Source organism: Apus apus, chromosome 5 (genome assembly GCF_020740795.1).
Source record: "Apus apus isolate bApuApu2 chromosome 5, bApuApu2.pri.cur, whole genome shotgun sequence".
Classification (NCBI taxonomy): Eukaryota; Metazoa; Chordata; class Aves; order Apodiformes; family Apodidae; genus Apus; species Apus apus.
Genome location: NC_067286.1, coordinates 59,846,618 through 59,863,563, shown reverse-complemented (window position 1 = coordinate 59,863,563; position 16,946 = coordinate 59,846,618). Strand labels below are relative to the sequence as shown.

The window sequence follows — 16,946 nt, the reverse complement described above, 5'->3', positions numbered from 1 at the left end:
AACATGGTTGCTGTTTGTGGCATTGCTGCAAAACTGTGAGTCCTTCTGGATGCAAGCTGCTTGCTAATCCCATTTCAACCAGCTTTCTGTTGGTTCTGGTTTCTTTGTGCGTTTTGTCTCATGTTATATAAAGAACATTGTCCTGATGCTCCTTGTTTGAGACAGATGTTAAGCCCCTGGCTCTGGAAAAGTTGTACTGCCAGAACATAAAGGTATGAATTTGAAGCAGATTTAGTCGAGTGTAAAACCTTGTGTGGACACCTGTTTTAATACTGAAGCAGCCAATTTTTATTCTGAAGCTGGCCACATAGACACAAAGGAAGATGTCCTCAGAGCATCTACATAAAAATAGCTTTAAACTGCAGCTGGTTAAAAATAGATTTAACTTGGAGCTCGTGCTTCCCTGTGTGGGTAGGGCCTCCTAATAGCATGTTGTGATACCTACTGTGGAGCCACCTACGAGCATGTGAGTTGCTGATGGTTTTAATGTGCATGAGCCCTGAGGCATAGGGAGCAGGGGAAGGTTTGGGATCTCCCTACTGGTTGTCCAGCCTTCTAGTTCTGCTTTTTTTTTGCACAGGTTCTGGTAGCTTTGACCTATAAATGCTGCCGTTAGTGCTACTTCTGCTCTGTAGTCAGCATAGTTGAAATCTTCTAAAACTTATGGTGCAGAGGGCTTCTGGTGCATGAATTAATTATAGAGAAGATCAAAGTTGCTTTGTTAGTTTTATTTTCCTGTTTTTAATGAATAATGTATTTAAATGGTTTCCTTCCCTAATAAATCACATCTCAACATTTTTTGCTTGAGTTTAGTAGGTGGGAAGAACTAACAGGAGGTTTTACAATGGAAATTCACTTGCCTAAGCAGAAGGAAATAATGATTATAATTGGCTAGGGGAGAAGGGAGAGGGATAAGTTTGTTAAGGCTTTAATGAGCAATGCAGTAAGAAGTATGAGTTACTGGCATTATTTGCACATCTTAAAGTAATGAAGAAGATTGTCCCCATCTTATGATAAAATTGAGACTGCAAGCAGATGTGCTTTTCTGCCTGAAGCTGAGGAGGGGAGGTGGTTGTTACTGCCAGTTTCTCACTGTTTGTGTGGGTCAACTTAAATTTTTAATAATACGGGTTTTCTTTTTTATTTGCTGCCTGCTCTTAGCCCAGGTCAGCGTGAGAGGATTAGGTTATGGAGTGGTTGCAGATGGAGTCGTGCTGTCAGGTCTTAGAGGGCAGAGAGGGGACTCCATTGTGAGTGGGGCTGGGCTTTTTGGACATCTCCTGCTCCTGGAAGACCACGTTAACTACAAGTAGAGGGAAGTGCGTATGTCTCATCTCACTGGGTATGGCCTGGCTAATTTATCTTGCTTTTCCAAACTTTGTGGGTACTTTGTGGCTCCTGCTAGGTACGGGGGCAGATACAAGCTGGTTGTCCAGTTACAGTGCCTGTCCAGGCTCTGAAGCCCTCAGTTAAATGCTCAGGTTTCAGCTGTCTCCCTCAACTCCCTCCTCTAATTTAAAATAAAGTTCTTCTCTCCTGGCATCTCTGTGCAAGCTGAGACAGTTCTTCACTATTATCACTCCAGCCTGGCTTCTCTTGCAAACAGAAGTCTCATGAGGTTACCATCTCCAAATTAATGTGAAAACTTGCAGAGATGGAATGATAAAATGGAGTGCAGGTAAAATCTATCTTTCCTTTGGCAGAGAAACAAGCACATGGTGAAAAACAGGGCTGTCTCCTTCCTTTTCTCACAGTGGTGTGGCTGGAAAGAGAAGGGAGGGGGAAGTGTCTGTCCCCTTCCTACACATCTTTCTGGGTAGCCAGCAGTTTTTCTGCAGACTGTGGCCTCTGTTTGAGAACCTGCTCTCTTATGGCAAGGGATTGCTTATGTTTGCTGTCATCGTTTGTTATCCTCAGTATCCCATTTGCTCACTTCATTGTTACTCACTACAGAAATGAATGGAAAAAGTTTTCCATTCATATTTTTCAGCTTTGCACAGCCTGCTGCAGTGCATTGCTTCATGTCCACGAGCAGATGACTAAGAAAAAAATATTCCCAGCAATAACCTGTAAAAGCAGATGAGGAGAATAATGGTTCTGAGCTGCCCTGTGCATGTCTGAAAACCTGTGTGGTAATTATGATTAAAACTCTATGCAAAATAACCTCTATGGTATTCATAACTGGTTGGTAGAATCGAAGCAGCAGCAGAGATTCTCAAGCTGCCTTCTTCCTGCTCTCTCATGTTCTCACAGACCTTATGCAAACAGATAAAAAGCAGCTATTCCTCCTTCAGCCCCAGCACCAGCTCTATCATCAGCATTGCAGCCCTTTCCTCTTCTGCATGTGGGCAGTCCCTGACAGCCACGTACTGCTCACTCCAGCTCTGCAGAGCTGTCCCATTATCCTTGGCATTACTACATCCAAGTGCAAGAGACTATGGGTGAAGCAAAGGGAACCTCCTAGAAAGGTCCTGGACCCTGGTTTCTCACTGGAGAAGTGAGCAGTGAGCTTAGCAGTGATGGATGGAGCTATAGCTATAGCTGCTAAGCCTGGGAACTATGGAGATGTTTCCACTTGGCTTTGTGTTTTTTCCTCAACTACTGGTGCCACCAGAGCTTTGGTGTCATTATGTATTTCTAGAAATGAGCCTCTGGTGGGCTTCTGTAGCTATAGCTGAGCACTGTCATGCTCACTAATACTGTTGAATGAACTTCACTGATCCTCTCATCACTGCCAGACTTAACCTTCATCATCTAGCTTCTGTATTCCGGTGCTGCTCATCGATCAGAGCTGAGATGAGTCCTAGACCTGGACAAGAAACAGAGATCTTGCATGGAGTGCAAAGTTCTGTATGATTCAATGAATTGATGATTACATTTGTTTTCATTTCCGAGACTGCTAATAATGCTGTTTCATACTCATTAGTGGGATTTTTTTAAATTATTTTTTATTTTTTTTTATTCAGAGCATCCTCATTCCTTCTTGTTCTTTCAGACAATGTTGATGAGTTAGCATCTTAAATGATGAACTGCCCATTAATATGGGTTTTCTGTGAAGTCCTAGTAGAAGACAAGCTAGTCCTGCCAGCACTAACTGGCTTTTTCTCTGGTCTTTGTACAAAACGTCCAATTTCAGAGGGGAAAATGGCAGCTGGATCAAACGTAAATCCCACCCTGTGTTTGATGTGCCACATGTTTGCTTTGCAATGAGCTTCTCCTGGGATTTGAACCAGTCTGGGTTCATGGATGAACTGGCAGAAGCAGCAAAAGGACAGCAACTTTGATGGACGTGGAGGAGAAGCCCCATGTGGTTAATACAGCCACCCTCTGTGGCTGTGGCTGTCTTCCAGCTGGCCTGTCACACATCCAAGTGACTTTTGAGGGGAATTGGAGAGAAGACTTTTCAGTAGTTAGTAAAGGAAAGGTTTTCATTCTGTAGCACTAACACTAGGGAAGCAGAATAGTCAGCACTGGGAATGCCACTTTGGATCATAGCCTTTAAATCCTTTTCCCTTTGCAGAGCCAGGCTGTCAGCCTCTTCTTCAGCTCTGTCTTGTGTTTATAATGTTTTAATTAGCAAGGCTTCCTGTGGCTTTGACCATACACAGGATTATACTGATAAAACTTCTGGTTAAAAGATACCAAGTCTTTGCAAGGGATTTTTGTCATAAGATACATGTTTTCCAGCTTGGAAAATAAACATCTTGGTTTGTGTTGGTCTAGCCAGTGTTTATATTCAGTAGATGTGAGGAAGCCTGCTGTTAGGTAAATATTGAGAGAACACCTCCATACTGATGGCTGGAGGGAGTGGATGGATGTATTCATTCCCCCTGATTTACTTGGTTTGTTTTATATTTTCTTTTCCTGAAACACCCACTACCACTCACCCTTATGGCACAGGCTGGCTGAGCATTTAGCCTGATCTGAAATAATTGGTAGTGAGAGGTGAGGGGTGTGTCAATCTGCTCTCTTGCTTTTTACAGTCCTCATAAGATCAGTGGTTGATCTCTGCTCTGTGCTCATGTGTCACTCAGTGCAGTGGGATCCTGCTTGCAGTACTCCTGAGGGAGCACAGGGAAATGAGTATACTGTTATGTGTGCTAATAAAAAAAGATGTAATCAAGTTTTAATCTATTAGTGTTATTGCTTTAAGGTGTTTTTACTTTGCTTTTTTGAATATCTCTATTTCTTTCAAAGAAAAACCCCATTGATGTGTCTGGGAGCATAACACTAAGAGTTGTCATGTATTGGGACAGGCCTGAATGACCTTTGCTGTGCCAGTGTTACAGCAGCAGCTGGTAATGTGATGGTGAGATTGATTTCCAATAGGTGAGACCTGACAGGCTTTAACTACTTGAGGCAAACACCATCCTTCACCCTTCAGCTCTTGTCTCACTGCAGTAGATATGCCACCACTGTAAGGACTAGGGAGGGACTGGGGACTTTTACAAGGGCATGTAGTGAGAGGACAAAGAGTAATGGATGAAAACTGAAAGAAGGGAGATTTAGGTTAGATATTAGGAAGAATTTATTTCCCTTGAGGTTGGTGAGACCCTGTGAAGTTGTGGCTGCCCCATCCCTGGAAGTGTTCCAGGCCAGGCTGGATGGGGCTCTGAGCAACTCAGTCAGTGGGAGGTGTCCTTGCCCATGCATGGGAATTGGAACTAGATGGTCTTTAGGGTCCCTCTCAACCCAAACCATTCTAGGATAACTTCAGTGGAATTACCTTTTGAAATAAAAATGGAGAGGAAGAGAAAGGGGGGATCTCTGGCTGGGAAGGGCAGGATCAAGGGAGCTCGGGGGCAGGTCGGGCAGCGCAACGCGGCAGGGAGTGAGTGGGTGAGCGGTGTGCTAGCCCATGCAGCTGTCCTCAGATGACTTGAGGGTTATTTATTCTCCTCTCCCTCTGTGTACATAATTTCCACTGCCATAAACACGTGTTAGACATGAGTGGAAAGGACAAAAAGGGAAGAGGCTTTTTAGTATTTGACTTCATAGTTAGTTTTGCACATAGCCAGGCACAGTCAATACCCCATAGTTAAAGACATCCAAATTTAACCATGGATGTGGACAACTCCCTTCACTGAGCAATTAGTTGCCTCTTTTTATAGCAGTGTTTGGACATTTGAACCATTCATGATGGTTGTTGCTTTACCAGAGATTAGAGGCTTTTAAAATTCTGGGTCTGCTGAAGTGGTCTAGAGTGGTTTTGTTTTGTAAAATGCTCTTGGCACACAGGAGGCAAATACATGTTCTATGGGAAACTGGCCAGAGCACAGAACACGAGTAGGAAAATGTCTGTGATGACTTTGCATCCTCAGACTATAAAGGTGAGAGGCATACAGGGCTGCTGTGTTGGCCACTCTGTCCACCAGCAGATTTCAGTTCTGCATAGATGGTTTCTGCACCTCTTGCCCAGTGGTGCTGGGAGCCATTCAGCAGATGTGATGGGTGTGAGCTCAGGAACTGCCATCTTGGTGGCCAGGTAGTCTGGTGGCTGGGAGGAAGGTGGTTTTGGTAGCAATATGTTCCACCATTTCAAAATCACTTGCACCTTGTTGGAGGGTTGAACTTGCCTGCTCTGTAGTGTGATGCGTGGGATGGGTAAGCGCCCAAGTCCTCTGAAAGGAGGGATGTGGTTTTATATGTAGATCCACCAGAGCACGTGGTAGATCTCCTGCAGCTATGCCTGGTTCCAAAAGGTTTGTCTGAAGTTGTGCTGGGTTCTCCCTCCTCAATAAGGCAGCAGGAAATGTGAAGAGCAGTAGCCAAAAGAGCTGATTGCTTGTGAAAAGTCATCCAGGCCTTGCTGAAGTCAGTCTCCTGCTCAGTCATGCTTAGTTTTCCTATAATTTAATGAGAAACTAGCAGGGAAATGCAGCCAAGTGCAGTTGGAAAATGTGAAATTTGAGGAAGGTTTTAAACATGAATGATGCTTTTAAAATAACAATAATAATAAAAAAATGACAAAAAACTTGTGGCATGTGTTTTTAATGAAAAGTGTGTCTGTAAGATGGAAGCTGTTGCACTGCATTGTGACGTATCAGTGGCTGGAGAGCAGGAGATGAAGGCTAAGTACATCTGGGAGGAAAAGGCTCAAGGCTGGCTGTGGATGTTGAGATCACAAAATCCTAGGGGTTGGAAGGGACCTCGAAAGATCATCTAGTCCAACCCCCCTGCCAGAGCAGGATCACCCAGAGCACATCACACAGGAACGTGTCCAGGTGGGTTTTGAATGTCTTCAGCGAAGGAGACTCCACAGCCTCTCTGGGCAGCCTGTTCCAGGGCTCTGTCACTCTCACAGTAAATAAGTTTTCTCTGATGTTTACGTGGAATCTCCTGTGTTCCAGTTTGCACCCATCACCCCATGTCCTATCACTGGACGTCACTGAAAAGAGCCTGGCTCTGTCATCCAGGCACTCGCCCTTAACATATTTGTAAACATGGATGAGGTCGCCCCTCAGTCTTCTCCAAGCTAAAGAGGCCCAGCTCCCTCAGCCTTTCCTTGTAAGGGAGATGTTCCACTCAGATCCATCACTGTGGGCAGCATGGAGACTTCCTCTGCTGCCCATGCAAAAGCAAGTGCCTGCCATTTTTTGGTCTTCCTGAACCATTTCAAAATTGCAGGCGAACCACAGGGACACAGCAGCGTCCCACTTGGTGGCTTTGCAGGCCACCTTCAAGCATCCCCTATTCCTAATGCAGAGGGCTGGTTTGCTCTTGGCTGTGTGTGGGCTGCTTGTTGCATGGGAGAGCACCAGGGGGGCAGTCACCCCATGCTGATCTTTGAGGGGAACTCTACCAAAACCAGAAACTACATGAGCTAAATTGGGAACATATTCTCTTAAACTGTGGTAAATCTGAGTGCATGAACTTAAGGGGCATCAGCTGTTGGGCTGCTAATGGAGCAGCTGTTATGAAGCAAACTGGTAACTGGATTGCTTCGTTAGGTGATTTATTTATGTGCTCACCACCCACTCGCGAACCCTCCTCTTCCCTTTCCATGCCTTGGAAATTCTCCTGTATGTGCTGAATGCCAAGACGGGACACTTTGCCAACTCTGGGGTTTTTTTCCTGATCCAGAAAAGTGTTTGAGCATATGTGTAAAACTAGATCAGGGAGATGTTCTCTTGAATTTAAAAGTGGGCAAATTCTGTAATACTATGCAGGTTTTCTTTAAATGAATACTATTTTAGTTCTCACGTGAAGCTGCAGGAGGCTTGGGATCAGTGAAGCAACTGGCTCTTGGTCTTTCTTTTGGGGGAGGCGAATGAACTAACTTGACCTCTTGAAGTTCTTCTCAGCCTTGTTTCCTATGGTGGATAACAAGCCTCCTGAAATGGTGCAATGATGATTAAATGTTTGGAAGGGATATTAAACCTCTGCACATCAGCTCTCACTTCTGGAGATCAAAATGACATCTTGTGTGTGGGAAAGAAACAAAATGATCTCCCATCTGCAGGGTTCCTCCATCTTGCTGTCATGTGTTTCTGGTTGCCCACTGACAGGCAGGATGCTGAACTAGATGGACCAATGTTCTGATTCAGTTGGGCAATTCCTGTGGTCCCTTGGGTCCTGCTGAATTCAGTGAGGATTAAAGGTATGTTCAAGCACATCCCTAGAAGGTGCTTTTCTGCACCAGTCTCTGTGCTCAGCTGCTTGAAGCTCTGCAGTGAGAAAACAAGTTTCTGTGAAGTGTTTGGATCAAGCCCACCACATCCTTTTTTAGTGTTTTAATGGGAAAATCCTAATATGTAGCATGTGCTTCCATTTCAAAAATAAATGCAAGCTGTCTTGAAGTCAAGCCATGCTCCATGTCACAGTTATGCCATTGGGTGGGAGGTTTCCATTAGTGCCTGTGGAGGAGATGCCTGCAGAAATAGCTGGGAGAACACAGCAAAAAAAGAAAAAACCCCTTCAGCTTTAGGGCTGGCTTTGCTTCTAGACCTGTGTGGCAAGGATACCAAGAGGAACACATCATGTGGCTCATGGCCCTTTGAAGTGGCTGGGTTCAGTACTGACAGGATGGCTTCCCTGATCTCCACTCCTACAAAGAGGACCAGGAAATTCTCCTGTGATGTGGGACTTTCACATTTCAAGCCTTGATCAGGTTGACAGCTTTTTCCTTTTTTTTTTTTTTTTATTATTCTTCTTCCCCACAGTGGTTAATCAAGAAAGCTAGTTGAAAGCAGGGGAGTGCTCTGCCCCTTTTTTTCTGGGTAAGTGAAGTGGTGTGGTGGCAGCTGTGTGTGGGTACTGCTGCCAGCCCACTGCTCCGGGCTGATCAGATTGGGTGGGAAGTTCACAGACCCGCCTGTCCCTTCCTTTGTCCTTACAGATGTGCAGAGGGTTGGGCAATAGCTGGCATTTGTCTCTCATCCAGTTCATGCTCAACACAAGAGTCCTGAGTACATGTGCTGGCGCTCAGTCCCCTCTGGCAGACTCTAGTGTGTGTCCCCAAACTGCACTTGCTAGCAGGGCTTTACTTTGCAAAGCAGCTAACTTGAAAACTGCAAATTTAATTTCTTTCTTCTGAGGCAAGTGTGTCCCAGATGGGGCTTTGATCTGGGAAGCTCAGCTGAGTCTGATCTGGTCTGTGCAAGGATCCCAGAGACCAGCTGGCTGTGATCTGCTGGTCAGATGGCTGGTGCTGCATGGGAATGGCTTTCTGGATCTACAGCTTGGTTTCACCTTTCAAGAGTGACTTGTTTTGTGTAAATTGAACTTTGCTGGGAAACTGTGATATGGCTTGTGTTGGGCTTGTGTGGCAAGGTTTTAGTTGTATGGGCTGCAGGGGTGGCTCCTGTGACAAGCTCCTAGAAGCTTCCCCCATGTCCAATAGAGCCAACACCACCAGCTCTAAGACAGACCACTGACCAAGGCTCAGCCCATAAGCAGTGGTGGTAGCACCTCTAGGGTAACATGTTTAAGAAGGGAGGAAAAAAAAAACTGTGTAGCTGCAGCCACAGAAGAGAGGTGTGAGAATACATGGGAGAAACAACTCTCTAGACACCAAAGTCAGCGAAGAAGGAGGAGGAGGAGGGCTGGAGAACAGGTACCCCTGAAGCCCATGGTGAAGATCATGGTGAGGCCAGCTGTCCCCTGGTAGCCCATGGAGGTTAATGGTGGAGCAGATATGGACCTGCAGCCTGTAGAGGACCCCACACTGGAGCAGGTGGATGCCTGGAGGAGGCTGTGATGCTATGGGAAGCCCATGCTGGAGCAAGCTTCTGTCTGGAGCTGTGGCCCTCTGGACGGAGGAGCCCACACTGGGGTAGGGTTTGGTTTTATTTCTTGTTAATCTAACTCTGTTTCGATTGGTAATAAATTTAACTGATTCCCGTAAGTCAAGTCTGTTTTGCTCATGATGGTAATTGCTGAGTGATCTCTCTCTGTCCTTATCTTGACCAGTGAACTGTTACATTTTCTCTCCTGTCCAGCTGAGGAGGGAAGTGACAGAGTGGCTTTGCTGGACACCTGGTGTCCAGCCAGGGTCAACCCACCACATGGCTGAGCTAAACCCAGAAGAATAAAATAAATTGAATTTTGATGCAGTTCAGATTTGAATGCCAGCAGTTTCTGGGTCCTGCTTCCCAGAATTTTAAAATACTATCTACTGTTTGGAAAATGAGCCTATTAAGGAAGGCTGTGAGCGGCACATATCAAACCACTAACAGTCCTTAAAACAGTCCTTATCCAAGAAAAAATTGCTATAAATGGTGATACTGAAGTGCAGCATGAGAAAGTGGATCAACACCATTCATGGAGCAAGGCATCCCTTTGGCTTGCCATGCAGGGGGCTGCCCTCCCTGGCTGGCCAGTTGGTTGCACACAGTCGTGTTTTCAGGAGTCGTTGCCCAGAAAGTTGTGAGTTACAGTTACTGATCAGCCTTGAGCTTCTGGTCTGTTTACAGCCTGTGAATTTGTGGGTTAGTGACATGTCTCAACATGGGAGAGGAGTGAGAGGAAGATGGAGAGAGGCAGTTATTTCTAGATAAAGAAAGTAATTTTGAGCTGAAGCAGCCTTTGCAATTAGCTTCCTCTCCTGCCTCTCCCAGATGCTTTCCTCATTCTACAGCCTGGTCCCTTGACTCCTAAACCGGGGGTGTAATCGTGGCCGTTGAAAGCGTTTTGTGCCATAACAAAACCAGGAGTAGTAACTGTGCACGTAGGTGATTTGGGATTTTTTTATTTTCTTGTTTCCCCTGCACAGGGACCCTCCAGAGGGATCGAATCTTTAAGAACCTGACGCGGAAGCGGCAGCGGGCGATGCGGCGGCGCGTGCATCAGGTGAACGGGCACAAGTTCATGGCCACCTACCTGCGGCAGCCAACCTACTGCTCACACTGCAGGGAGTTCATCTGGTAAGAACATCTCGAATCATAAAATGGTTTGGGTTGGAAGGGACCTTCAAGATCATCTATTTCCAACCCCCCTGCATGGGCAGGGACACCTCCCACCAGCCCAGGCTGCTCCAAGCCCCATCCAACCTGCCCTTCAACACTGCCAGGGATGGGGCAGCCACAGCTTCCCTGGGCAACCTGTTCTAGTTCCACCCTCACAGGAAACATTTTCTTCCTAATGTCTAACCAAAATCTCCCCTCTTCCAGTTTTAATCCACTACCCCTTGCCCTCTCACTCCATGCCCTTATAAAAAGCCTCTCCCCAGCTTTCCTCTAGCCCCTTCAGATACTGGAAGGCCACTGTGAGGTTTCCCTGGAGCCTTCTCTTCTCCAGGCTGAACAACCCCAACTCTCTCAGGCTGTCCTCGCAGGAGAGGTCCTCCAGCCCTCTTCTCACCTCTTCACATTTTGGGCACAAACATGTCACCCCTGATCCTGACTCAGTTGCCCTGTTCTTTACTAAGGGCCACGGATGTGACTCCTCTGGCCACCAGGATTAGCAGGGTGCATTTATAATGCAAACTGGAGCCTAATGCAGAGAGGCCAGAGGTGATGTGTACCTTAGATGCTGGATGCAGACTGGGAGGGTGTGGGGATGGAGCAGTGTTCCTCACTTGTGAGTGTAGATTATTATTTCGGGGGGGGGGGGTGGTGTGTGGAAAAGTAACCCAGGCAATCCGAAGAATGAACCCAGATACTAACTCAAGTGGAGCTTTGAGATTACACAAAAAAAAAGCCCCAACAGAAACCAGTTGCTTGAAAGACTAGAGGAGAATGCCTGAGAACAGAAACCATCAGAGGTGTGGGGTGATACATGTGGGGGAGTAGGCAGAACGGGGAGAAAAACTTCGATATGTCTCAAAACAGCATGAAGTGGGAGAGATAATAGCAGGGTGTGGGCTACTGGCATCAGCCTAAGTGTGGTGTGTGTTGTAATAAAGTGAGGTATTTCAGAATCTAGAGTGGGGGGGAATATGTGGAATAATATCCATGTTGACAGCCTGGCCTGTGAGCTGTGGCCCTTGCAGTGCTATTACACTCTCACGCCTCTGTGCTGTGTTACACCATTATTTCTGGGCAGTTTTGCCCCAGGGATCTGGTCATTTGGGATCCTCTTGCATTTTGGCTTTCTCCTGTAAACAGTCCTGGGAGAAGACTGGCTCTCTGATGTTAAATTATGTTCATATTTTGTTTTGCACAGGGGCGTGTTTGGGAAGCAGGGATACCAGTGCCAAGGTAAGGTGCTCTGCTCCTGCACAGGGTGTGGATGGGATGTGCTGTCTCAGGAGCAGTCTCCTGTGCTGCTGGGGCAGCCTGTGGTCACAAGCTTCTCTGAAGTCACCACTCCTCTTCCTCTCCAACCAGCCAGAGCTGGGTATTTGAGCAGGTGTCAGGCTTGCATGCACACAGGAGCAAACACCCACATTCATGCAAGCACCAAGGGGTCCAGTTGTCACGTTTCACCCACAGTTTTCCTCCTGTGCAGATCCACTGAGTTGCTAAGTGCATGCAACAGCCAGCTGGGCTGGAAAGATCCAGTGTCCTTTCAGGACAGCGTTCATGGTATTGGGACACAAAGTATCCTACTGGAATGGCCACTCTATTCCTTTCTCCTTCAACAAAGTGAAACTAGGAATGTGACTTCAAAGGGCAGCTCTGTGGGCTGGCACAGCACCTCTGTCTGAATGCATGTTTTGGCTGAATGGCTGTGTAGATGTATGTGATGCTTGTTTGCACTTAATTATTGTTCTTCCTTTCCCTTTTTGATGGTAAGACTTTATTTTTATTTTTAAAAATGTTATTAACTTGCCTCACAGATGCATGGTCACTCGGTATGGCCTTCTAACACAGCAGTATATTCTTGTGCAATATGTTAGGGCACTGGTGTCCTCATATGAAAGGGAGCCACATGTCAGCAAAATGGGTACCCTGCATAAAATTTCTGAGTGACACTGAATGTTATTGATTGGCCTTTACAAGTCCAGGCTTGTGTCAGCAACGAACAGGACAGTGTGGGACCCTGCAACACATCTGCCATGTACAGTTTCCATTACAAAAATCTTACAGAGACAGTAGCTGTGGCCCTTGGTGGTGTCTACAGTGCACCCTGGGAGGAATCCAAGCTCATTTCAGCAAAGCCAGCTTCAGGCCTGGAGGGAACCCAACTCTGCTTTAGGGCTGATGAGTCCTCTTGATGGGGACTAGCTAATTAGCCCAGACACAGCACCATTCTGCTGCAGTTAGCAGATCCCCACTGCACTGAGTCTCAGTGACAAGCTAACCTGGACAGGACTCACTCGGGTATGCAGTGCAAGAGGCACAATGCCACTGAGATGTAGGGGTGGCTTTGGGTATCTCAGATCTGTGTTCTCTAATATTGCTTGTGTGTGTTGTGAGAAACACTTTCCACGGGGTAATTTCCGAAGCACTTTTTTAGTTCATTTGTGGAGATACCCTGTTCTTTCTGTGGCCATCACCTGTATTTTGTATAGGCAGCTGTTTTGTAGGCTGTGTGAATGATCCATCACAGAATTTCTGTTACAGTGGCTTGGAGGCACGTCTCCAGATCTGTTCCAAAAGCTTGGAAATTTCAAGCCACCGATTATTTTACACATATTTACTGTGTCCTGATGATATAATGGGGACTTAAAGAACCCAGCTGATGGGTTGATGTGTTGTGAGTCTTTCAACAGCTCTTCTCAGCATGCCTCTTCTGTTTCCTAGTCTGCACCTGTGTTGTACACAAGCGCTGCCATCACCTCATTGTTACAGCTTGCACGTGCCAAAGCAATACTAACAAGACCGATCTCAAGGTAAAGTCCTGGTGGTTCTTTTGGGTCAGCCCCAAGGTTTTCTGGGTTGGTGAGGGTTGTCCTATAATAGAATTTGATCTGTGTTGTCTTTATTCATAGATTTTCAGGTAAGGAGCGATAGGGACATGCATAAAAGCCACACAATGTCAACTGTTTTTTTTTTCTGTTAATTCCAGTAACTGTTTGGACTAACATGTAGTTTAGGAAGGCATAGTGTCTTCACTGGAACACATCAAGAAATAGCAAATCCACTGTTTTCCTTGGTAATTATCTTTCATGATTAACTGTGTTGTCATCAAAATTTGGTGCCCAGTTCTTCATGTGGATTCCTCTGGCTTTAAAATCTAACCACTGGTCTTTGTTATGCCTCTTTTTTTCTTTTCTAGTAATTTAAAGTACTCATTTAGTCATTGCTCCACACCTTTACTCTATGAAATTATTTATGTTGTAATAAAGAACACTTGCATAACTTGTGTTTCTGAAGGTTTTCTTTCTTGCTCCTTGGTCTGTATTTGTCAGGAGTGACATCCCCACCTAAAACTGCCCTGTACCTTGCATGTTTCATTTTGGTAACTGGAAATTATGTAGTAACTCTTTGAGGAAAATTCAGTGAGTATGTTTTCAATCAGGAGGTAGTATTGTGTGCCATGCAGAAACCTCCTTTTCAGTGCAGATAATCAGTTGCCTTTGCTCATTAGTTCTTGTCTCTGAACTGCTGAGCTAAACTTCTTAAACTGACCTCTTGCCAAGCCAGATAAAGACAGGTTAAAATGCTGAAGGCTAAAGTGTAAGTTAAATGGTGAGTCTCCTCACCCCTCTTTGAAGGATTGTGGAGGGTTTATATAACACCTCGAAGCAACTTTAGAAGAAGGCGGAGGTGAGGAGGCACCGCTCACTTTGAATTCATTGTTTCAGTAGCACCCCTGGCTTTTCTTTTTGAAGTTGTGGGTTGCCCCTCAGTCTTCCAGGATCTGCATGTTGAGACAAAAATGGAAAGCAAGAAGAGATGTTGAATGGGGATGAGTGTCTTCATCCGACCTCATGTTTTCTGAGGTGTCTTTGAGATCTGTATGATTCACAGTTGGAAAAGAACAACGTTAAGAAGGGGATGAGACCAAGCCCAAAAGCAAAATGTGGGCCTTAAAGGAAAGACTGTAAATAATGAGAAGAGTGAGAAGAGGAATCAGAATTTTAGGAGGAGCTGGAAAAACTGTTCTATATTAAATTTAATAAAATCAACAGTTCCAGGTTTGCAAGTGAATATTTTGAAAACTGGTCAACTATAAAATACTGTCACTGACATAATTTTTATGTGGCACTTCTGTGCGATAGGTTTGTGATGGGATAATCCACATTTCTAGTTCTGACTTGGTTTTAAGAATTTCAAATTGGCTAGGCATCCCTTTTTACAATCTGCTTTGCCAGATAGTCTAGCCTGACCAGCCAGGAAACCAGATCAGGCTTGCAGCAGGTGAGGTTGGTCACCCAACGTTCACTTGCAATAAACCTCAGTGAGGTATTGGACATTTTCTGAGGTGGAATTTTTGTCATAGCTTTGCACTTAAATGCCTGTGTGTAAATGGACATCAGTTTATATATATGTGTTTGAATTTTAAATCTGTGCTTTTCTTTTGGTGCCTCAGGTGACTGAACAGAGGTTTGGAATCAACATTCCTCATAAGTTCAGCGTTCACAACTACAAAGTCCCAACTTTCTGTGACCACTGTGGTTCCTTGCTTTGGGGAATCATGCGACAGGGCCTGCAGTGTAAAAGTGAGCAGCTTCTTACTGTAGCCTTTTCAGAAAATACATGCATTTTTAAACTCTTGATGCATCGTGTGGGCTTGATTTGTGCAACCTTGAAGAGAAAGCTGAGCAATGAATATTCATCTCTGCGAGAGTTAACCAAAATGCTGACCTAGTTTTTAATCTCAGCCTTCCTGAAGGACTTTGCACTCTCAGCACAGCTTTGTTTAACTGATATTATTGAAAGTATTCTTGGGTATTGCTGCTTCCTGCATCTGTTTTTTTCTTTTACCTGAAGGCTTTTCCTCAGCTAATGAGATAAGTCAAATGTAAAGGCATCTGAGGGGAAAAAAAGGTCATTGCTTTAGGTTGACTGCCCCATCTGTCACGCTGTTAATTGATGACAAAGCATGTCCTGGTGATATGTTTTTGTTTCAGTGATCCAGACTGTAAAATCCTATGGACAACAGTTTCCATTTGCCTCCATCTCCCACAAGAGGGAGTATGTGTGTCTGTGAGTGAGAGCAAGAAAGATTTTTATTTCCCACTGAACAAAATATCTTTAAAATCAGATACTGCAAATGCAGGGGAAGTTTGTTGCAAATTCTGTGGCATTATAAATCCTAATTTTACCTGCAGGCAAAGCTGCAATGATATTTACTTACCTGACAAACATGTGCTTATGAGTAGCTTCAGGCAATGTGGCATCTTACCTGGAGAGTTAGGGGCCTGTTCCCGATTCTCAGGAGTTTATTCTCTTCTCAGAGTCCTAATTTTCTTTCTGCTGAGATCAGTGTCAAAAACCCTTTTAGTTCCAAGACTCAGGGTTAGATGTATTGGTGTTTTGGGTGTATTTCCTCAAGCAGAATTGCTATTATTTCTCATCCATCAATCCCTCCAAGTTAATTTAATTGTTCCTCTGTTTTCACTTCCCATCCCTGTCACCACCCCTGTCAGTTTGTAAAATGAACGTCCACATCCGATGCCAAGCGAACGTTGCACCAAACTGTGGGGTGAACTCAGCAGAGCTTGCTAAAACCTTGGCATGCATGGGTCTGCAACCAGGAAGCATTTCCCCAAATTCGGTGAGTCTTTTTTTTTTTTTTTTTTCCCCCTCCATTTAAAACATTTACATCTGAGTCTGTATAGGGGTGCAGGACAAGTCAGAGACTTCAGTTAAGGAGGTGGGGGTTGGGTAGTGGACTGCACGAGTAGGTTCTTGCTGTCTGTGGCTTGTGGCAAAAACTTCACCAGGAAAATGGATGTCTTAAATCCAGGTTTACCCTGATGGAGGCTGTAGTCTAGTGGTGTTGCTTTGTTGTCTGCCTATGGTTCATGGTGGTGTGACTCCATTGACTCTCTTGTCTGTTTGGCACGAATGAGAGGAGAGTAAGACCCCGAACCAATTAATGGTCAATGTCATTAATGCCATAACTTTTTTTTCGTTTCATGTGAACACAAATGCACTGTTTGCATATGTGGTTTGGAATAGAGCATAAGAAGAGCTCAGCAAGAGGCCTAGATTATCCTTCCCATTTTGTCACTGTTTTTCTGTGTGCTTTTGGGGAAAAACTTTCGCTCTTCACTACAGTTTCCCCAGCTAAAATTTGTGGTCTTTTTCAACACATCATCATCTCTGGACTTTACTGTGCAAGCCAGAGTCCTAGTTAGCTTGTTGCCAGGATTGGGACATGTGTATGATTTTTGCCTGTCAGTATTTACAACAGCTGGATTTTTATAATGTTTTATGTCTGAGTCTATTCAGAGAGTTTAAAACACACTGTAAGAGCTTGAGTGATAATGCCCATAAAGGGCATGGAAATCAGAGCTGTCATTTGAAAAAAGTTTTCATCACATTTCCTTGGCTAGCAGTTTTGAAAAATGATTCGTCTATTTTTTATTTTTTTTTTTGACCCAAGAGAAAATATTAAAACCCAAAACATACTTCCTAGACCTGGTAAATCTTGTGGTAGAGTTAGTCAGC

The 16,946-nt window shown here is 44.9% G+C and overlaps 1 protein-coding gene across 1 annotated transcript in view; it reads left to right on the top strand.

Moving 5' to 3' along the window:
• Nucleotides 1–16,946, top strand: part of PRKCH (protein kinase C eta) — a 118,162-nt gene that overhangs the window by 39,923 nt on the left and 61,293 nt on the right. Inside the window, exons 3-7 of the mRNA XM_051621887.1 lie at nt 10,214–10,364; nt 11,605–11,639; nt 13,128–13,216; nt 14,860–14,989; nt 15,920–16,047. Coding sequence (XP_051477847.1) covers nt 10,214–10,364; nt 11,605–11,639; nt 13,128–13,216; nt 14,860–14,989; nt 15,920–16,047 — 533 coding nt within the window. The remainder of the gene's footprint in view (nt 1–10,213; nt 10,365–11,604; nt 11,640–13,127; nt 13,217–14,859; nt 14,990–15,919; nt 16,048–16,946) is intronic.